The following is a 22,697-nucleotide window of genomic DNA, read 5'->3' as shown; positions in this document are numbered from 1 at the left end:
TGCCTCGCGTGTACATATGCCCCTCAGTCCATGTTAAAGTCCACTAACAGATGTCTCATGCTATTCTTCTCGAGGTGGTATCTCATGATTCCTGTTGAACTTTGACCAAACAGAAGAGTGCAGCAGCTAATGGCAAACACGCATGCATGGTTGGATGTGCGGATGCGTGTCTGCGTGCATGTGCATACTTACCACTGTTGTGCAGGTGGAGAGTGTACTTTTATCAGTGTTTGGGTACAAAGGGAAAAAAGGAGGTAGGCATATATTGAGGTTACAGCAGATGTGACTAAAATAGATATTGTTTAACTAATGCATGGTGCTCAACTGTAGCATTTTTCCCTAGCTCCTAAAATACCTACAGGTTTAATTTAGAAAAGGCTGTCCCTGTTCTCAAACACGATCACTTCTAAACATTAATTAAATATGAATTGAATAATCAGGAATTGGCATCACAGGGTCACCCAGATTAAATTAATTTACATTACAGTGATTCTGAAAATCTGCCTCTTGTACCGCTAGTGGTATGCGGACTCCCTCTAGTAGTGTTATGTGAAAGTATTATTGCTAAAGTACAGTGCCGTTGTATTTAACTTTTTAGCGCACAACAATAATGCTACAGTGACTTACAATATTATTAAATACACTTTTTAGAAATAAAACGTCTGTCTTATTTTGTATTAACACTTGTGCCTACTACGCTACTATGTTTTAATGTTGGTCATGATGATGGTGGTACTTGGAGAGTATTTTTTTAGGTGGTACTTGGTGCATGAAGTTTGAGAGCCACCGATCTACAGGACCAGCTATGGTTGATAATGGCTGGACCCTCCATTCAGTAGTCCACGAGTTTCAAACTCAAGGCCTCAGGGCTAAATCCAATCCGCCACATAACTTTATGTGGACCATGAAATAAAGTGTCTCTTGCGAAATTGGTTTGTTCTTTTCAATTTGGCTGAAAATATGTACTGAAATTGCAATTTTTCTTCAGCTTAACAAAAAATTAATTTTTAACAAATTGCTACTTTTCATAAGACTGACAAGTATACTAATAATTTATATTTAACATATTTTCCACGACTTCTGATTTCAAATTCAATTTGTTGTAAAAATAATATATAACAAACAATTGCAGGGGTAATTTTGTATATGTCTTAACATGATGAGGTGATTCTACATTTATATTTTCACATTGATAACAGCCCTCTGGGGCAAACCCTATCTGTGAATCATGACAAAAATTAGTTTGACAATCATCCCTATAGTAGTCTTTCATCAAATGTCATAAAAGGCCCATAAAACAATACAGAAATACTTCTTTTTCTATTTCTAGGCATGCATTTACATCATTTGGCATCATCAGGGAAAAAATGATATCATAGATGTGCTTGGTGACATGCTACTTTTATCATCTGCCCTCACAGGGTGACTAATACGTATTTTTCTGAACTTAAAAAGGACAAAAAAGAAGCTGCAAACATCGCCCTTGAGGGGTACCGGTCCAAGTTGAAGACGCCCGAAATATCCCACCTTTTACTGACGACAGCGAAGGCAGCATCCTGTCACGTGATCCTCTAGCACAGCTGAGGATGCTGAAGCTTGCTCATTGCTAGCCCGTCAGCAACGTTAGCTTTGTCTGGTAATCCTGGGAGACACTTACGCTTTCCTTTACACGTTTTAAAGGAAAACCACCCAGGGAAAAACACTCAAAGAACGATGGCGGTGTCGCAGGGCGTGTTGGGTTCTCTTGTGTTGCCACTCATTAACCGCTTTTGTTTCGATGTCAATGTCATTTTGCAGCTAGGGCTGACCAGTTAGCTTCCTGTCGTCTGCTGTTTTGCTTTCACACACACACACACACACACACACACACACACACACACACACGCACACAACCCAAGGCCGAGCGAGAAAGAGGAGGCTGTCGGGTGAGTGAATTTAAGCTTGCCGTTTGCTTGGCACTATGTCTATTCGTCTGTTTATTGCTAACAACGATACATTCTTAGCGTGTCGTTTGATTGCTCGGTGTAGTTTTCGTGGAGTTAAATGGTGCTCTCCTTTGTCGTCAGTTGGTGATTGACACTGACGTTCGTGTTTTGTCAAATCTTTGGGCTGTCACCCAGCGTCCTCCCTTCAAAAATCTTTGATTTTGACACCTTACTTTGTTATCCGGTACACGTGGGTTATTTTTATATAATTCGATTAATAACGGTAAAGACGCCTAAAGACACATTTTGCTGTCTATCTATTTATGCCGCCTTGGTTTTGTCTCCTATACTAAAACACCCATGTTTGACATCCTATTTTCAAAAAGTTAATTCGGCCATCATTGTAAAGAAAATCAACAGGTAAATACGTCCAATGCAAATGTAATCAGAACAAGACGTATGGGGGAAAATAATCATACACAATATAATGACATTAATTTTGCCACAGCTTTTCTAAAAACCCATTGACAGAGGAAATGTTGGTGGCCAACTGAAATACACTTTTTGCATAACAGGAAAGACAAAAGTCCATAAGGGTAAAGATGTAAACAGCATCATAGCAGCCATATGACTTGCACAATTTACATGTTAAACTTCACGCTCTGCAGATCCAAGTGCATAAATGATCGTAAGTACTCATTAAACCCACAACATCCTCATCTTTATACATCCATAATAACGGTAAAGACTTGATATTCATGCCAGATATCTCTAGGACTTATGGGTTTGAACTAAGCATTTCTTTAAATAATTAAAATAACATAATACAAAAGAATGTGGAAAGTGTAGTTTTATTGATCAGAACTCACTGTCAGTCATCAACATTAATATAAAGTCACCAACAACTGAAGCAGAAATCAAACATTTTACTGCAGCTCTGCTCTAACAATAAATAACAAATCTGTTATGCTGCAACTGGTGGAACTTAAATCCATAGTGCAATATTTTACAGTCTTCAAAAGACAACATAATTCCAGTATATGCAAAATGTATTGAACAGTGGTGTGTGTGTGTGTGTGTGTGTGTGCGCGCGTGTGTGTGTGCGTGTGCTCTACCATGTGTAGCTCGAGTGCAGCAGTGCGACTTGTACAGAATATTTTGAGAGGAACACTAGCTTGGTAATCATGTCTGGCTCCAGGCAGGACCTCTCACAACATAAGATGTATTTTTAAAATCCGAAATACTTGGATAAAGTTCAAATAATGGAGGTTAACTGTTTTTTGCCACTAAATCAGTGGAATTCCGTTGATACCTTCCGCTCTCTTTATAAATTCCTCGCTGAATGTAGGCTTGTGTGCCAATCTTGCGTGCTTGTCTGCCTTGATACTTCTGCAAATTCATACATTCACTGTATCTCTGAAGTAACACCACCTACTTGGGTTTCTGTTATTGTGTGAATGCAAAATTGCATTCTCCCTCAAGTGTTAACGGTAAACACATCTTGAATGACAGTGAAGGATCATTTGTTAAAATAACCATAAAAATAAACTCTTTAAGACACTTAGATACATTAGTGTTAGTTTTCATGGAAAAGGCATATTAAGCAAATGGAGAAAAATCTTACATTCGAAAATCTAATTATCATCTTTAGCCAACCTGTTGCAAATCATGAAGTTTCATTTGGGATACATAACAGTAAAGACATTTCTGCATTGAATGTTTTGAAAAAAAATACTTTAGACATTTTTCTTTCTTACAAATAATGATTACCATTTGAATGATTACAAACTGCCAATAATTCAAATACATCGATGAAAATAAATTGATTTAAAACAAAAAATCAGTGGGGTATTTCTATTACGATATTTATCACATTGAATGAAAATGACACACACACACACAAATATAATAAATATATTATACGCATACATACCTCCATAACAGACAATAACAATCTCCCAAACGCTGAGGGGAAAATGCATTATGGTCCGATGAAACCAAGATTGAACTTTTTGGCCATGATTCCAGAAGGTATGTTTGGCGCACGCACAACACTGCTCATCACCAAAAGAACACCATACCACATGGTGGTGGTAGGATGTTGCTTTGGGGTTGTTTCTTCAGCTGGACCTGAGGGCTGGACCTGAGGGCTTAGACAAGGTGGACGGAATTATGAACAGTTTCTAATAGCAGTCAGTGTTAGCGCAAAACCTACAGGCTTATGGAGGAAGCAAAAAAAAAAAAAAAACGTCATGAAAAGCTTATTAAAACATCTGAAATGTATTTGGGGTTAATCAGAGGCATTTTACATGGTAGCCTGTGTGTGCCAAGTCCCGTTTAACATGAGTTTTAATGAGTGGTTAATTCTGGAGTCACATTCCAGTAATAGGAGGGTGTGCACACTTGCGCAAACACATGATTTCGGGTTATTTTTACTTCCCCTCTCAAAAACATAACCTGTCGAGTTGTACAGGTTATGTCACAAATTTTTTTTTATCTTGGTGTCATATTTTTATATCACAAAAACCTTTCATAAGGGTGTGTAGACTTTTCACAGCTTCTGTACATAAACTAGACGTTACACCGATTTTATGGGGCTGATCGGTATCGGCCGATATTTAGCATTTTATGCTGATCGGCTGACCGCCTTTAATGTCATAATTCCCCAATCCGATCAATGACATCATTGATCGGATTGGATTGTCATTGTATCAGATTGCATTGTCATTGTATTCTGTTTTTATTTGTTTAACACAATGTCCCAACTTCATTGGAATTTGTGTTGTATATGCATATTTTGTTAGGTAATTTGGTGACTGTCATCCATGTCATTGATCTGCAGGTGGACAAAGGCAGAGAATCGTGTGTTGAACCTTCTCAGAGCCTTCTTGAGAGGTTGCCTCTGCTGTCGTGTTCTTCCCTGTAATCCCCAGCAGAGCCATGTCGTCATCAGGATGCTGCCACCTACCCGGGTCCCTATGTGATTACTCGGGGAACGCAGAATCCGACTCCTCTAAGGATTCCGAAGAGTCTGATTCCACTGCACAGGCCCAGTACATTGCCAAGGTTACGGCTAAAGATGGCCGCCCACTCTCCACCATTGTTAAAGCTGTGAGCCTGCAAAGGTAAGAGGAGAAACATGGCAATCGTATGACTATATTGTTAATAGTTAATTTGGGCCAGAGCAGCAAGCACTGCAAGGGACTTATTGTATCTCTTGAAATTATTGTTATTCTCGCAAGCAATTGCATTTTTGATGAACTCATCATGCCCCGATTCGAACGAAAGTTGGCACATAGGGCCTGGCGAAAAAGTTGATATTGTAACATTGTTATCGGTGATTTAAAAAAGAAATTGGCTCTGTAACGCCACCTATAAAGCACTATTTGTGGAGAGTTTGGGCTAGGTCTATGAAAATTGGGGGGTACATGTAGCTCCCTGAGCCGTACAAAAAAGTTAATGGTAGCCATATCTTAAAATTAACAGGAACAGGAATTTTTTGAATGTACAGTTTTGGCAAATCTTTGCACATTCACAGGGTTCCTACAGCTTTTATCTGATTGACTGCAAACTTCGGTCTGCACCATCTTGACAGCTCACACTTATTTATGGAAAAAATTATTTATGGAAAAAATTATATAATCGTACAAATAGCGCCACCTACTGGCACAAAGAAATGCAATTTTTCATACTTTGTTTTTCTCCTACCAGCATCTCTATTGGATCTACCTAATATTTTTTCAGAAGACTGTTGAGACCATGATGTTGCAATACAAAATTTTAGTCTTTGACAATGCTGTTGCTGTGGCGACATGCTGTTCGCCAAGTAACCAATGGTGTTTTGAGTGTCTAAACATGGATGTAAACTCTTTAAACTTGGTACACACATCAAGCGTGGCAAGCATTTAATATTTTTGTTTTTTTGTGCAATTACAAACAAAATAGGCTCAGTAGAGCCTCCTACAAATTTTCAAAAAAGCAGCTCTACCTTTCCTCAAGATCTACCAAAATCGCAGCTCTAGTTCTAACTATGGTTGTGGTTGCTTTGTCGATTGTCTCCGCAGTGATGTTGGCATGTGCCGGATTTGCCATGAAGGTGGTGCAGGGGAGACGCTGCTCTCGCCATGTGAATGCACCGGCACGCTCGGGAAAGTGCACAAGAGCTGCTTGGAGAAGTGGCTGTCGTCCTCCAACACCAGCTACTGTGAACTCTGCCACACCGAATTCACCATTGAGCGGAGGCCACAACCCCTCACACAGGTCAGTAGGATTTTGAATACAGTGGTGTCTTGACATACGAGTGCCCATATGTAAGAGTTGTTTGAGTTACAAGCAGTTGTTGGTCGATTTCTAAAACTGTTTTGCTTTGTGTTGTGAGCAAACTTCAGTTACGTCGCCAGCCGAGTGAAGTGGCGAAAAAATAATAATTTGCATTTTGTAGCAGTGTGACACAATCTGTCAAAATGCTGAGTTTGGTTGGAATGACCACTTGAACCTGAGCACAAGAATTTTTCAAATTTGATGATGAGTTCTGGAGAAATTGAGCATAAAGCTATATTGTGCAACTGTGAAACTTGGGGATACGCAGATAATTGTACTTGATGCTATAGATGTCTACGGGCAATTTAGATTCTTGTGAATTAACCTTCCTTGCATGTTTTTGGGATTTGGGAGAAAACTAGAGTACCCGAGGAAAACCCACTCAGGCGGGAAGAGCATGCAAACTCCACACAGGAGGGGCCGGGATTTGAACCCCGGTGCTAACCAGCCCCCCACCGTGCTGCACAGTAGATTATATAAAAGTTATTCGATGATAATGCCATGGACATCCGTTTTTTTGTGTCGGTATAATCTCCATGCAAAATGACAGCATTCTTAAAACGATGACTCAATACAGACCCAATATTTCATTGAACGACGCAAGTGGTTTTATTCAAGCAAATTAATTAATGTCAATACATGAGTTCAATGTGGACTGACATTATCCATGGCTCTTGCCCTAAATTTCTGTTTGGGAGAAGAGGTAAAAGCAGGAATACCGAAAAACCTCTTTCTTGCTCACCAAGTCCTTCTCAATAGGCTTTAGTAGTTTGTGTATTTTCCCACAGGTCTTTGTGAAAAAGACATCTTCACATTATATATTACCGAGCACTTCTAGCCACATCCATCCAGTGTTTACATTCATATAAACTACCTCCAAAACTTCTGCGACTTTTTGCTGCATCTTTGTGTGATGCTCATTCACCCATGACTTTGAACTGATACTGTTACAATATGCTTAAACAATACGGCGGAGGATAGGGTGGGGCGGCGCCCGTGAGCCAGGACGCTGGGTTTGCGAAGCGTACATCCACGCCAACCGATCCTGGCCCGTGGGTCTGCGTTTGCTGGGACAGAGGCCAGTGTGAACAACAAATTGAGCCGCCTCTATCTCACCCAGTCAATTGTGAAGTGATACTCTGACAAGTGTAGTACACCTTAGCGAGTTCCGACGCTAACGCACGCCTCTCAATGCTGAGGACACGCGGACCAGTCAGCCAATCAGTGCATTTCAGATGGTCACATGATTTTTACGTCCAATCGGATGCGAAAAGGTCATCTATTTAAGGCATAGGTTTTTCATGAATATATTTGTTATGGAGTATTTTAGAGGCTTTTGAAGTTCTTATTCCATGGTTTTTAGAAAATTCCACCAAGACTGCGGCCACTTGTCATGTTGCTACTTGCATACTGGATTCGAATATTTTAAGGTTTTAAGTAACCATAAAATTACTACATACCTACTGCATCTAATCGTAGTTTAGGTTTTGACGACAGCTGATGAACCAGTGACTTTGACCAATGATCTCCATGTTTTGCATGTACTCCAGTGGCTGAGAGACCCAGGCCCCCGCAGCGAGAAGCGGACGCTGTTGTGCGATATGGCCTGCTTTCTGCTCATAACGCCCCTGGCAGCCATCAGTGGCTGGCTGTGTCTGAGGGGTGCCCAGGACCACTTGCAGCTCAAGAGCAGACTGGAAGCTGTCGGCCTCATCGCCCTCACCATCGCCCTCTTTACCATCTACATCCTCTGGACACTGGTAATAATCTGTCACAGTATTGAGTGGAATCATTGGAAACTCTTAAAATGTTTAAACTTTCAAAAGTGCTTGAATGCCAAAATGCTCTTAAAATAATGATGATGCCTGAAATTAATTTTATGCACAGCAAATTTTAAATAATGTAGACATCATCAATTTTTTTATTTAAAAAAAAAAAAATGTTTTGTTTTTTTTACCACTTATCCTCACTATGGTCGAGGGCTGCTTGAGCCTATGCCAGCTATCTTCGGGCAGGAGGCGGGGTCCACCCTGAACCGGTCGCCAGCCAATCACAGGGCACATGGAAACAAACAACAATTCGCACTCACATTCACACCTATGGGCAATTTAGAATCTTTTGTCTACCTACCATGGATGTTTTTGGGACGTGGGAGGAAACCAGAAAACCCACGCGGGGACGGAGAGAACATGCGAACTCCACACAGGCGGGGCCGGGATTTGAAACCCGGTCCTCAGAACTGTGAGGCAGATGTGCTACCGAGTCGTCCACCTTGCCGCCTATAATGTAAACGGTAAAAGAAATAACTTTCATTTAACAGGTGTTACAATTATGTTACACACGTCCAAAATATATTTTTACTTTATTAAGAGGTGGCAAAAGTAAACACCTTTTGTAAGTAGAAGTACAGATAATTGTGTAAAAAAAACAAATAAATAAAAAAACTGATTCTACTCCTTAGAGGTGGAAAACAGTACACAGACGCTGTACTTTGAGTAAAAGTACAGATACTGGTGTAAAAAAAAAAAAAAGACTAGTTTATAGAAGTAATGATTCAACTGAATTTTTGAGCACCAGAAGCTGGTGTTTTTTAGGCTGGCACAAGACAACATTTACCACGAATCGTTTTTGTAGCTGACAACATCAAAAATTCTCTTAAATAAGGCCATAGATGCGGAAGATCTTGCTTCTCCAAATCTGTTGTCATTCATTGATTCTTGCTAATGCTCCCGCAGCTGTCCATTTTTTTTATTTTGTGCCTTAAGTCCCCTTTGTTCTCGTGAATGTCCAAAACTGAGGGGTAAAAGGTGCATCAAGGACTAAGGGGGTAGAACTGGGATTGGCCCTTTACCTCTGTCTTTTTTATTTTGTGTCATCATCCGTAGAGGTTGAAAAAGTAACAAGCCTATTTTGACAAAGAAAGGAGTAGAAAGTACAGATATTTTCAAATGTAGGGAGACGACGTCAGAAAAATACAATATTGAACTACGGATACCTGCCATTTACATTGTGGTGAAAAAGTATTGCTCCCCCTTATCAAATTCATATATTTTTGCATAGTGTCCCTACTTTAATGTTTAAGATGATCAAACAAATGTAAATATCAGACAAAGATAATGCAAGTAAACATAAAATGGTGTATTCAAATTGTGATTTTATCTACTAAGGAGAAAAATATTCAAAGCTACCTAGCCCTATGTGGAAAAACCAATGGCCCCCTATGCTAAATGGATAATTAACTGTGGCTAATCATATTTTTTTGGAAAGCTAAGTTAATTTTCTTTGACCACATTCATTTTCACTGACCACACACAAGCTTGATTACTTCCAAAGAACCTGTTTGACAAAAAGAAGTTGGCCAAGAGAGCTCAAAAAGCTGCAAGAAAATGCCACGATCCAAAGGAATTTAAGAACAGATGAAAAATAGACATCGAACCTTCTGGAAAGGGTTACAGCACCATTTCTTATCTTTTTCTTACTAGGTTAGCGGAGCTCATCCATCCATTTTCTGAGCCGCTTTTCCTCACAAGGGTCGCGGGCGTGCTGGAGCCTATCCCAGCTGTCATCGGGCAGGAGGCGGGGTACACCCTGAACTGGTTGCCAGCCAATTGCAGGGCACATAGAAACAAACAACCATTCGCACTAACAGTCATGCCTACGGGCAATTTAGAGTATCCAATTAATGCATGTTTTTGGGATGTGGGAGGAAACCGGAGTGCCCGGAGAAAACCCACGCAGACACGGGTAGAACATGCAAACTCCACACAGGCGGGGCTGGGGATTGAACCCGGGTCCTCAGAACTGTGAGGCTGACGCTCTAACCAGTCGTCCACCGTGCTGCCTAGCTGAGCTCAGTTTATCGAATTTTAATGGTGATCGTGATTTTGGCTGCCGCGTTTAAATGAGCCCGATTGTCAGTGTTTTTTTTTTCCATTTAAAATGTAGGCACTGTTGCATATGAAAAGTGCATCATTTGCAGCAGTGCCCGCAACCTACTCAGCCAGCCGAACGCATGGTTAAGGCTTCGTTAATCTCCATTGTAGCAGTTGCCTTGACTTCAACTTTTGGCCCTGACCGCATTGGGGGAAAAAAAAAACCCGGGAGGAAATGGAGAGAGGAATCACAGCTGTCCATTTCTTTCCAGTTTGTGACCGTGCACAACTGACCAAAGGTCGAGCAGAACAACAGAGACATACCATCCTTGACAATTCCTTGACAACAGGGCTTTTCAAATGTCGGTGCTTGTAGCCTAATTTTATTTATTACCTTCTATATATTAACTATTTGCTTCCATTAAGTTGCAATTCATGATTACACTTTGTAATAGCACATATTTGTTTGGGTAAGTTTATTTTCTTAATTTTTTTTCTTTTTTAGGTTTTTTTTCCCCCCATTTATTCCTTTTTAAAGATGTATTATGAACTGAAAACTGTTACACTTTGTTTGTTAAAAAATAGTCCAATAAAAATTAGGATTTTTCCTTTACTTGAGGAATAATTGTGATTAATAATCATGATTACAATATTGATCAATATAGTCGTGATTATTATTTTGGCCATAATCGTGCGGCCCTAACAATATTATAGAGCACTATTTTCCTTATCGGGGGGTCTGGAATGGATTAGTGGCATTGCCTAAATGGGGGGAAAGATAATTCGAGATATGTTTTGAGTTATGAATGTGGTCACAGAATGAATTAGACTTGTATCAAGACACCACTGTATTGATACTTTATTACTTCCACCACTGTTTTTTTTTTTTTTTACTGACTCTGTGACTCTTGTCCCAGGTCTCATTTCGATACCATTGTCAGCTGTACTCAGAGTGGAGGAGGACCAATCAGAAAGTGCGCCTGCTCATGCCCGACATGAAAGGTGCACTCACCACCCAAAGTTCTGTGCCAACCAAGTTGACAAAGAAAATGACTGATGAGACCATCGTATGAGTGTGGCTCGGCGGCAAGGGGAATGTTTAAAATACAGCCAGCTGAAGCGCTCAAAAAAAAAAAAAAAAAAAAAAAAAAATCATATTAATGAACCTTTGCACTTCATATGGACCATTCTAAGGAGGGCAGGACTACTTTCTCCCACTTTTGTCTTTGTATTGAAGCACTTGATGTAAACTACTACAGTATTGGCCAGCCACAATTGTGGTTTTAGGATGAACTCGTGCAAGAGTCTCATTTGATTTGGATAGCGTCTTGTCTGGACCGCTGGTGCTGTGACGTCAACGTCTGAAAAAACTTAAAATGAAGATCGACTAACCAGCCCGGCCTTAAGTCTGTGACAAAGGTATGAAATACTAAGACAATCTATTGTAGCAGGATATAACTGACAGCATGCTACGACAGTATAATATGAAACATATTCACTACCTATAATTCCCCACACGCACCTTCACAATGTATTTAGCTGTTTTAAAGCGAGGGGCCGACCTTTAGCCTGGCAAAGTATCCTACAACTCTGACTCTTCCTTTGTGATATTAACTTGCAGTATGCTGAGTTTTAAACTGTTCGTCAATGAGCAATGCCCTCTATTACACACATTTGCAGAACAGTTGGTGGGGTCACCTCTCGAATTGTATTTTTTATTCCCTAATTGAACCTTTGTGGTCCAGTATGTGTTGATTCTTGCTATGTATTAAAAGAAAAGAAATTGGCACAGTAAAGCCTTTACCACATGAATGTTGCCAATTTGTAAGAGTTGAGAACTGAAGAAACAATGATAAAATAATTATCTGTTCTTGCAGGCAAGATTTAAGATTTAAAACAATACGTCTGCAAACAGTAAATGCATTTTGAGACAAATAGCGTCACCTGTGGCACTGGTTGCAGTCCAGCACAGTTTGCTTTCACAGCTTTTGTAAAGTCCCTTTAACATCTGCATATGACTATTAAGAACATTTGAAGTATTGAAGTAATTTTAATTTGTGTGGTGATGCTCACCCTAGATGTTTTGTACCAAATTGTGATCACAATCACCTGTTCACATATTTTGTTTCTTTTGTTTTCATTTAACTTCCTAATCTCATTACTTGTTATCAAGATCCAATCACTACATTTTTTTTGCACCTTACAATCCTTTATGGCCAGACTGCCCGTTTGTCTGCAGTGACAACAAGCCACGTTAGAAAATTGCTTTTTACGGTTTTACTATTTACTGTCCAATTTTTCTGACTTGGGGATTGAAATGAGTTTGTAATATTCTTGTCAAGTAGGGCAACAGTCTCACACCTACTAGTCAACCATAGTATTAAGACACTAACTGCACACATTAAATAACTGCAGTAAGTGTTCATACTATGGTGGTGCACTTGAAGCTATTGTTATCAAAGAACAATTACTATTTTTTCTTCTAAAGTAATCTTCATTAATTGAGCTATTGACTAGTAGAAATGTCCTGTTTCAAATGGAACCAGTTTTAAATGGAAGAAATAGTGAAAAAAGTAATGCATCAATGCTTGCAGGTATTCTGTAAGGGTGGCAATTTGTCATGTTTTTGAGCAGCAGTACTAAAGCCAAGAATTTTGTGACACCCGAGCTTTCCTGCTGCATCCCTGGAAAATTGGTTTATTGTGCAATAAAACTTAAGGGACTCCTGGCCTCTTTCAATGTAAATTGTGTCTTACCCACTCAATGCTCACGTGTTCCAAATTGAGGTTGTCTCCACCTGGTGTTCAATAATGCAGTGCCTGTCCTATCAGTAGGCTGTCCTAGAAGTAGGTTACATGCAATACTCAATACATGTTGAATCCATGCATTGCTGCCTTTTATAGGTAGTAATGGACACTATACTGTCCAAAACTCTTTCATTGTTAAATAACATTTATTGGGCAAACAAGGTTGATTCAAATGTTTGAAGGAAGTTAATATTTGCCCCTTAACTGGTTTATCATGGCTCAGTCACATTAAATGAGAAAACTTCTCCAAATGATGACCCCCTTACCCCATCAAAGGGCTATCTTTAAAAACAAACTGAACCAAAATGTAAATGCAGCACTTTTTTTTCATTCCATTTTCCCTTGAAAGATGTAATAATTATAGGCCTATTTCAAATATTCACACATCTAAGTAAGCACTTCTCCTTTGTTGAGATGATTCATCCACCTCACAATTGTTGCACGTCAAGGTGCTTTGCTGATTAGACGGCATGATTGCACAGTTGTGCCTTTGGGTGCCCACAATAAATGGCCACTATAAAATGTGCAGTTGTACTGTAATTTAGCTATGCCACACCTGTGAAGTGGATGGTTGATGATGGCAAAGAAGTACCTATTAACACAGATTTAGACAAATTTATGAACAATATTTGAGAGGTATTGTGTACATAGAAAGCCCATCTTGAGTTCAGCTCGAAAAATGGGAGCAAAAATGTTTATATTTTTGTTCAGTGTATATTTTTTTTGTTATTATATTTATTCATTTGTAGTATGCAGAAACTGCCATATCATAGGTTTCCCCTGCCCCCAATTAACTAAATAGGTTGACCAAACCCTTTATTTTTTAATCAGTGTGTAGGTCCAGTTTGTATCACTATGGTTTACCTGTATTACATCTTGAACAGCCTCAGTCACATAATATTGTAAAATTTATTTTCATGGCATTAATATAATGTATGAGAGCAGATACGCTATCAAAATAATCAACAAAAACAATATTTTACAGGAAGTAAGCATCAGCAGCATCACTACCACTTTTGAGATGACTGAACAAGGAGAAGTGGAACGCAAAAATGGAGTGCTGGTACTACTCAAACATCTACCAGAGACAGACTTCAAACATGGCTAAGTCACACTTGTTTGGTACCAGCAGTCCAGCTTTTGCACTAGAATGTACTGTAGCAGGCTGAAACTGGGTCAGATTACACCTTAAAATCAATTCCTTCTGTGGCCTCATGAACCCATTCCCTGGATCTAAATAACGCCGATTTCAGACTATATTGCAGCCCAGGAAGACAGAAGCATGCCAGCACTGGATCCCAATTCATAATCCACCCTAATAGTGAGAGGGTCAGTTGCCCCAGGTTACAGGTTCTGACAGCACTGCAGCTTGCTCCCCCTTTGACCGTCCGTGGTCGGGGGCACGCTGATGTCAACCACGTTATTTCCGGGGGACTCGTCATGGGCTGACCGCTCGGCGATCTGTTTCTGCGAAACGATGCGGTAGATTTCTGTGTTTAGGAGCAAAAAGAAGACCATTAAATCTAATGATGAGAGTGAACAGAGTCAACTTGAAATTGACACTACCTGCAAAACAAAACAAAACAAAAAGACCATGAATAAATGACACTTCATTCCAATGTAAAGCAGTCACTGTCCCACTTGTATCTCCTCAAAATAACTCAACAGCCATTAAGGTCTAAACCGCTGGCAACAAAAGTGAGCACACCCCATAAATGAAAATGTTCAAATTAGACCCGATTAGCAATCTTTAGCGATTAGCAATCTTTCCTCTTCGGTGTCATGTAACTTATTAGTGTTATGAGGTCTTAGGTGAGAATGGGAGCAAATTTGGTATTTTTGCTCTTACACTCATCTACTGGTCACTGAAAGTTCAACAAACTGGTTTGTGACAATTTTTTTCCTGACATTTTTTATTCAATTGAAAACATGGAAATGGGGCAATTGTTGGTTAGGATAGAGCGGTACATACAGTATATTTGCTCTTAGAAGTGGTTGAACTGCTTGAAATGGGATGGGACATAACAACCATTGAGCAATTTATAGTATAATTGAGAGAAAAGATGACCAAACTGTGCTGAAAAAACATTTTTCAACAGAGTTGTGGGCAGCATATCTAATGGACTGGAAGTGATCTTCATTTTACGCACCAGATCCGCTAATTCTATAGGGGAAAGGGTCAATAATAGGCTGCTGTTCAGGTGGATCAGTGAGGGAGACATTGGAGAAAGACATTAGAGTATACGGGCCTTGACTCAGGTGACCTTGTGCACAAGACAGTCAAAAAATGGCTGCAATCCTTTAGCAGAGGACACTGGTAGAAGAGGAATTTGCACACCAGAAATATTTAAAGCGTTTTCTTTCTAAAACTGAAATCCTTGGTTTCTCCCCAGTAAAAATCCCTGGGCCCAAAATGTATGAGAACCCCTAATTTATAGTGTCAAAGGTGACCCTTGGCTTTCCCTGATTAGAGGAGATAAGATTAGTGAAATAAGAGGCTCTGGCCACTTTAACCATGCAATTAAATTTTACAAAAATGTCCTTGATATGCATGAAGCATGTTTGATTTCCATAAGCACCCAGCTCTCTGACATTTGTGATAAAGGCAATGGATGTCATCATTTAACCAGGGTTAAAGGTTAAACTTGGCTATCAACGTCAGCATCAAAAAGAAGACTGACACTGTCAAAAGCGATTGAAATTTTCTCAGAATAATGGTTGGTTGTTCCACATGCGGGAGAGTTTTGTATGCTTACTGCTTGAACAATCAGGTAAAGACAAATTAAAAATGTGCAGTTATGACCAGTGACAGGCAGCTCCTCAGAAACAATATGGGCAATGTCCAATTCAAGTGTAAAAACAAAGTCCAGAGTGTTACTTTTAAAATGTGTTGAGGAACTTGGGCAATTGACATGTTAAGTGAAGTAAAGTATTTGGTAAGATTCATAAAAAATAAAAAAAAAATAATAAAGATAAATAAATTCAGCCAGAAATGGGCCACGGGGACGATAAATTAAAATACAATAAAATAAGTTAGCCAACTCCAGAAATTAACTTCCACAGTTCACTCTAAAAGTGATCCTAATACAAAATACATAGGATGCCCCAAAAGTCACTGTACACTTGCTTTTTTTCCATTGGTTTCATCAATTATCATTCGGACAGACGTTAGGCCATCAACATTTGACAGCTTAGGGCTTTGCAGTTTTTGTAAGCATGTCATTCCTTTGTCCGTGGCTCGCCAATCGACATTGGAGCAGCATCGCAAGACTGCCAACTGGCAAGAAGTTTATCTCTACCCGACTGCAGACCAGATGCATAGTGGAAGAAAAATGGTCCATTCAGCCCAGTGTTGGACATGACACTCCAGACCACCAGCTGTGGAGAGTCTTTAATGCTCAACGATTTCTACTGGGTTTGATTTTCGCTCTATTCGACTGACAGTTTTGTCCGTTTAGACAGAAAGGTAGACTCGCCACTGAACTGTGTTGTTGTCGAGCATCATAATCTTCCATTTGAAATCTTTGAACAACCTAAAGTCAAGAAAGGTAAATCTTTATCACTCTCTGAAGCGTCCACTGAATCGAGTTTTTGTTGATGTCAAGCTCCAGTGCAGCCCTCTGTATTTGCGCAAACGCCTGCTCTAGAAGTTCAATGTTTTCATCAGTGGTGGTAGAAGCAGGCCTTCCGCTGCGTGATTTGTCAAGAACAGATCCTGTTTCAAGAAACTTGCCATGTATAGTTTAAATTGGACAACGCGTTGGAGGTGTGTGACAGCCATAAAGATTCTCAAACTGGGGACAGGCAACCTTCTTGACAGGTGGCAATTTTGCAGCGCTGCTCCAGTGTCAATTGGTGAACCATGAGCAAGGGAATGATATGCTTACAGAAACTGCAAAACCTAAGATGTACCATAAAATCCTGATGTCTGACAAGGATACTTGAAACCAAATTTAAAAAAAAGGAAGTGTATAGTGACTTTTGGGACACCCTGTAATGTGCAGTCATACCTGTAAGGATATTCTTGAATGCCTCTTCAACATTTGTTGAGTCCAAGGCTGAAGTTTCTATGAATGACAGGTTGTTTTTCTCTGTGCGTGAAAACAAAACACACAATGTACACTAATTCTTCTGAAAACATTAAAAAGAATGAAAACTGCAATTGTGTTATCGCCTTCAAGGTGTGTTATACTCCACTAATTGTGTTAGAGAGCTGTTGTTACTATAACTTATGACTATTTGAACAATAGTTCACTTCAAGGAGTTTCAATTTTATGTATTTTTTTAAAATATATATATATTTTTTTTTATGTTTACAATTTGAAAGCATACTTGCCTCTTAACACATTAACACATTCGCTGCCATTGACGGCTTCAGGAGTGAAATATCCATGTTAACTGGGAAGGCTGGCAGTGAATGAGTTAATGACCCTAGAAAAGATGTACGCCTTGCAGTCTAGTAAATCATTGATTTCCAACCTGAGCTGCAGTGAACGATCATCAGGTGTGCCACTGCAAATTATCCAGTTTCACGTCACTGGTCTGAAAAGTATTTTTAATCTATCTATGTCAGTGACACATACAGTTTATGACAGGCAGAACAGTTAAATGCTCTTCCACTAGATGGCAGAAGCTGAGTAAATTGAGACAATATTATTTCAGTATGTATATACTTTGTATGACATTTTTGTTTTGTGGTGTGTTGTGAGCTATTCATCATGTAAATTGTATGCCTTGCCTCAATAAAGGCTGGGAAACACTGTAAAAAAACAAAAAAAAAACCCTTTAGGTATAGAATAAAAGAGTTTAGTTCCATAAACGACGGAATTCGACTCCAAATCTCATCCTATTTCTTCTGACATTGCCCAATAAACTGCTGTCCAGATAGACTTCTATTTCTTATTTTACTGCCAAACCTGCAGCTCCATTTCTTGTCTGCGCAGCTAAAATTGACACTTGCTGAATCGGACAATGCCAAGCAGCTTGAATGTGTTGTCGAAGCGAGGTGCTGTTCTCACCCAGAGTCACAGAGACTTGTGATTGTGTTACATCTTGACACAGATTGAGCTCCAGTTTCCAATAGCTCTGAGAAGGCGAAGGAAGCACTGATACATTTTTGTCTCTTTCTTGGGTTTGTGTACCTGCGAAGGCGCGGGCCTCGTCTGTGGGCACGGCCCTGAGGTGGCGTAAGTCGCTCTTGTTGCCCACCAGCATGATGACGATGTTGTTGTCAGCGTGGTCCCTCAGCTCCTTCAGCCAGCGCTCCACGTTCTCGTAGGTCAGGTGCTTGGCTATGTCGTACACTAGGAGCGCCCCCACGGCCCCTCTGTAGTATCTGCGAAAGAGGCAATGGGTGGTAACTAGTCCAGGATCATGTCAACGACAAAGATGTATATTATCTCACAAAAGTAAGTAGACCTCTCACATTTGAGTAAATATGGTCTTTTATCTTTTCTAGGGACAACACTGAAGAAATTACACTAGACTGTAGTGTTATTATTATATTATGTGTTATTATATATAGTATTCAGTGTACCGATTGTATAACCGTGTAAACTTACTGTCACCACAAAATAACTCAACACACAGGCAATAATGTATAAACAGCTGGCAACAAAAGTAAGTACACCCCTAAGTGAAAATGTCCAAATTGGATCAAATTAGCTATTTTCCCTCCTGGATGTTATGTGACCTTGTGACAAGGTCTTAACTTGTTAGTGTTACAAGGTCTCAGGTATGAATGAGGAGCAGGTGTGTTAATTTTGGTGTTATTGCTCTCACGCTGTCTTTCAATGGAAGTTCAATATGGCACCTCATGGGAAAGAACTCTCTGCCTGACTCGAGATGGACTCACGCCGAGGTGATGGCTCTGTAGCGCTCCTGTCCCGCAGTGTCCCAAATCTGAGCCTTTATCGTCTTGCCGTCCACCTGAATGCTGCGCGTTGCAAACTCCACACCAATGGTGCTTTTGCTTTCCAGGTTGAACTCATTTCGTGTGAATCGAGAGAGCAGGTTGCTCTTACCAACACCTGAGTCTCCAATTAACACAACTGTAGAAAAGGGAAAGACCAGAGTCAAATATAGATAGCTAGATAGATAGATGGATAGAGAGCTAGATAGATAGATAGATAGATAGATAGATAGATAGATAGATAGATAGATAGATAGATAGATAGATAGATAGATAGATAGATAGATAGATAGATAGATAGATAGAGAGATAGAGGCACCGCCCTCATCCAAATCACCTTGAATAAGACAGAAATGTCAAAATGAAAAAATTTAGATGAGCAGGATAAATAGTATACAGTTAATGATGAGTAAAATCGTTTTATTTATCTCTGTTATCTCATTTTGGGGTTTGAAACTCTTTACCCATTGACTCATTATAAGTTTGAGATGCCCAGTCGGTGCTCTTGCAATGGAAAAAATAGGTAGATTGATAGATAGGCGGATGGGCAGGGGGTGGTTGGGTAGGTAGTTAGGTAAGTAGGTAAGTCGAGAACTAGCTAGATAGCTAGATAGAGGGTGTAGAAAGTCTATACAGCCCTGTTCAAATGCCAGGTTTTTGTAACCGAAACATTTTTCAATTGACTTGTAGAAATAAACAACTGAGATGCACAAGTGTGCACGCTCTCTTATAACTGGGATGTGGCTGTGCTCAGAATTAACCAATCACATTCCAATTTATGTTAAATTGGAGTCAGCACACACCTGCCACCATTTAAAATGCCTCTGATTAACCCTGAATACATTTCAGCTGTTCTAGTACACTTCTGATTAATCCCCAATAAATTTCAGGTATTCTAGTAGGGCTTTACTGACATTTTTTATATATTTTTTGCTTTCTAGCAGAAGCCTGAAGGTTGTGTGTTAACACTGACGATTTCGAAATGTTCATAATCCCCCCACCTTGTTGTCTAAGGCACCAGTTCCATCTGAAGAAAAACAGCCCTAAATTATGATGCAGCCACCACCATGCTGTGTTGTGTTTGCGCCAAACATACCTTTGGAAATGATGTCCAAAAACTTCAACCCTGATTTCATCGGACCATAACAAAATTTCCCAAATTTAGGAACATGTGCTATGGTCAGATGAAACCAAAGTTAAACTTTGATATAATGATGAATTATGATACGCCTGTGACATACTGCTATGACAAAAAAGTGCTTCCTATTTATCATATTCAGATAAGCATTCCAACAATATACTATGTGGATTTAATTTTTCTGGGTTTTGATGGCTGTTGCAGAGCCTCCGTGTGTATACAGTTGAGAGTAAAGAGACGAGATGTCCTGTGAGGATCAGGGGCAGGCCTGGGAGCTGAGTCAGGATGGGCCTTGGGGTGGGGGTGGGAGTCTCAGATGTACAGCAGCAGAGGTGGAGCCTTTGTGTTTTCACTCCTCCTCCACAAAGGAAACAGAGTCAAACTTGATCCCTGCTGACACCATTCTGGTCCGGGCTGCAGGAAACCGATAACAGCCTCCACCGAAACCTGAATCGACAGTTTCAGGCCGCCTTGCCCTTCCTGTTTCTGCGGGGCTCGGGATGATGGCTCGGCCAGATGGAGAGCGAGAGAGGGAGCCCTCGCCTCCGGCAGATGCACTATTCATCCCACAGAGGAGACTTTGTTACATCTAAATGGCCTTTTGGCTCCTGCACCCCCCAGGATGTTAATGTGTCACAGGAGCTGATACAACCATCAAAGAGGCATTTTGGATCCAGCTGAGCTCAGAAGATAAACAGCAGATCCATCAGCCTACGGAATGCATTAAATCATGAGGCTATTTGTGTCAATAACATCTGGCTGAGCACCATCGTCATCTGAGCTGGAGGTATTTTGGCCAGAACAGGAGCTATAAGCGAACTTAGCACCTTGTTCCTTGGCACAAAAATGCCACAAGATGGCAGTAAAACACTACTTTTGCCCAAATGAAACTCCTCAACTGACTTCAACATAGTTTCTTGACACCAAGATGCCACAAGATTGTGCCAAAGCAATAGGTTTCTCCAAATGAAGCACCTCAAATCACTTCAACATAGTTCCTTGGCACAGAAAATGCCATAACATGGCAGCAAAGCACTGCTTTTGCCTAAATGTAACTTCTCAACTCACTTCAACGAAACATTTTGTCACCAAGATGACACAAGATGATCCCAAAGCAATATTTTTATTTTAGACAGAGCTTTGGCCAGAACAAAAAAATATATAAATAAATAAAAAATAAGAATAGGTGAGTATTTAAGCAAACAATGGATGGCAGGTTCCCCATAACACCGAGAATTGGTGAATGTGCAAGTTGCAAATCACAAATATGGGGGAAACACTGTAACTCTATTCAGTTACGTTGTTATTTCAGTATTTGCTTGACATTTACCTGTTTATTTGATCTAATAATCTGTTTTTTGTAATTGTATATATTTTAGTGAAAGGTCACCAACCTTTTTGAAACTGAGAGCTACTTCTTGGGTACTGTTTAATCTGAGGGGCTAACAGTTTGATACACACTTCTGAAATAACAAATGTGCACATTTAAAGGCAATATACCTTTAATTGTGTTATTATTAATAGTTAATGACATTCATCTATGTGAAGACAGTGATCACGTTAATGATCAGAAATAAATCATAAATAAATCTACGCAATTGTTTATATTTTACAAAATACCACTTCTAAAACATTTGTAGGAAATCACAATATCCCATCGCTCATGAGCTATTTTTAGAACATGTTTTCGGGCTATTCATGTGGTACTTGTTGGCTAACTGGCGACCCCTAAACATAATATAGGGATTTGTATGTGGTTGATCTAGATAGTTCCCTAAAAGGTCTGCTTAAAATTCCTATATAGTAATTAGGGAGTAGGGAATGAGTGAATAATTCCGAATCATTCACTCATTCCCCACTCCCTAATCACTATATAGGGATTGTTATATGGTCGACTATAAAGTTGACTTTAGGTTTGCAATTATTAATCGAATACCTCCTAAAGAAAATGATTTCATTACTCTTTGCACTTTATTTTTGTACTTGCAGTTACAGTTTTTTAGGCCTAGATCATATTCAGTATCCCGCTTGTAACTTTTAATCAACAACAGTTTGTTCTTGTAATGAAATTCTGTTAAAATTAAATGCTGAATGACCAATAAGCAATAGAACTAGAGGGTCCCAAATTCATATTTTCCTTAGGGCCTCCATGCAGGCTTGAGTGAACTCTGGTCAATGGTGGTAGTATAGCATTCCTTTATAGGTACAACACAAAAGTTCAATAGCCTCCAAACAGAAAGGATGTTGCATCCTACCTAGAAACATCTGCAGGCGTTGTAACGTTGCAATGACAGTGATTTTGTTTTAAGATGATCATCCTGGCCTTCATCATAAACACAGGCCCAAATATTTGGACAATTGTCACCTATTCAGCATAACTGATACAAGAAAAGGCTAATACGCGTTTTTGAGGCTATGTCAGTACGAGCCGGTCTAAAAGAGGAACGCGATCATCATTTTTTTTCTCTTCTTTTACCTTTGAACAAGAAATCGTATTCATCGTCTCGGTTCCCCATTCTAGACGAGGCCGCTCCGACGCTTGTCCCACGGACGATAATGTGTGAAGTATGGGAGGGAAAGATGGCTTAAAAAGAAGCTGAAAAAAATGGTAAAGGTTAGCGGCGGGACTGTTAATGCGCCAATGCTTGCTGTCAGGGCTGCAGAAAGGCACAGCAGCTCCCAACTCTGCAGAGGGAGGAGTCCCTGCACTAAGAATATCTTCCT

At 39.8% G+C, this 22,697-nt stretch overlaps 2 protein-coding genes across 2 annotated transcripts; one reads left to right on the top strand and one right to left on the bottom strand.

The window, feature by feature from the left end:
• The first annotated feature begins 1,600 nt into the window (after positions 1-1,600).
• On the top strand, positions 1,601-12,842 carry LOC133412065 (E3 ubiquitin-protein ligase MARCHF2-like). The gene is made up of 5 exons (XM_061695098.1): positions 1,601-1,925; positions 4,768-5,050; positions 5,990-6,185; positions 7,796-8,005; positions 11,035-12,842. The coding sequence occupies exons 2-5, from the start codon at positions 4,866-4,868 to the stop codon at positions 11,188-11,190; spliced, it is 747 nt and encodes a 248-aa protein (XP_061551082.1). The 5' UTR covers positions 1,601-1,925; positions 4,768-4,865; the 3' UTR covers positions 11,191-12,842.
• A 759-nt stretch (positions 12,843-13,601) lies between these two features.
• LOC133411853 (ras-related protein Rab-11B) lies at positions 13,602-22,665 on the bottom strand. Its single transcript, XM_061694599.1, has 5 exons — positions 22,450-22,665; positions 18,779-18,974; positions 18,066-18,259; positions 16,935-17,015; positions 13,602-14,414 (listed from the first exon to the last, which is right to left on the bottom strand). The coding sequence occupies exons 1-5, from the start codon at positions 22,487-22,489 to the stop codon at positions 14,269-14,271; spliced, it is 657 nt and encodes a 218-aa protein (XP_061550583.1). The 5' UTR covers positions 22,490-22,665; the 3' UTR covers positions 13,602-14,268.
• Between the last annotated feature and the right edge of the window lie 32 nt (positions 22,666-22,697).

The sequence above is a fragment of the Phycodurus eques genome, chromosome 13 (assembly GCF_024500275.1).
Source record: "Phycodurus eques isolate BA_2022a chromosome 13, UOR_Pequ_1.1, whole genome shotgun sequence".
NCBI lineage: Eukaryota > Metazoa > Chordata > Actinopteri > Syngnathiformes > Syngnathidae > Phycodurus > Phycodurus eques.
The sequence above is the reverse complement of the archived record's forward strand: the minus strand, read 5'-3'. Positions and strand labels throughout refer to the sequence as shown.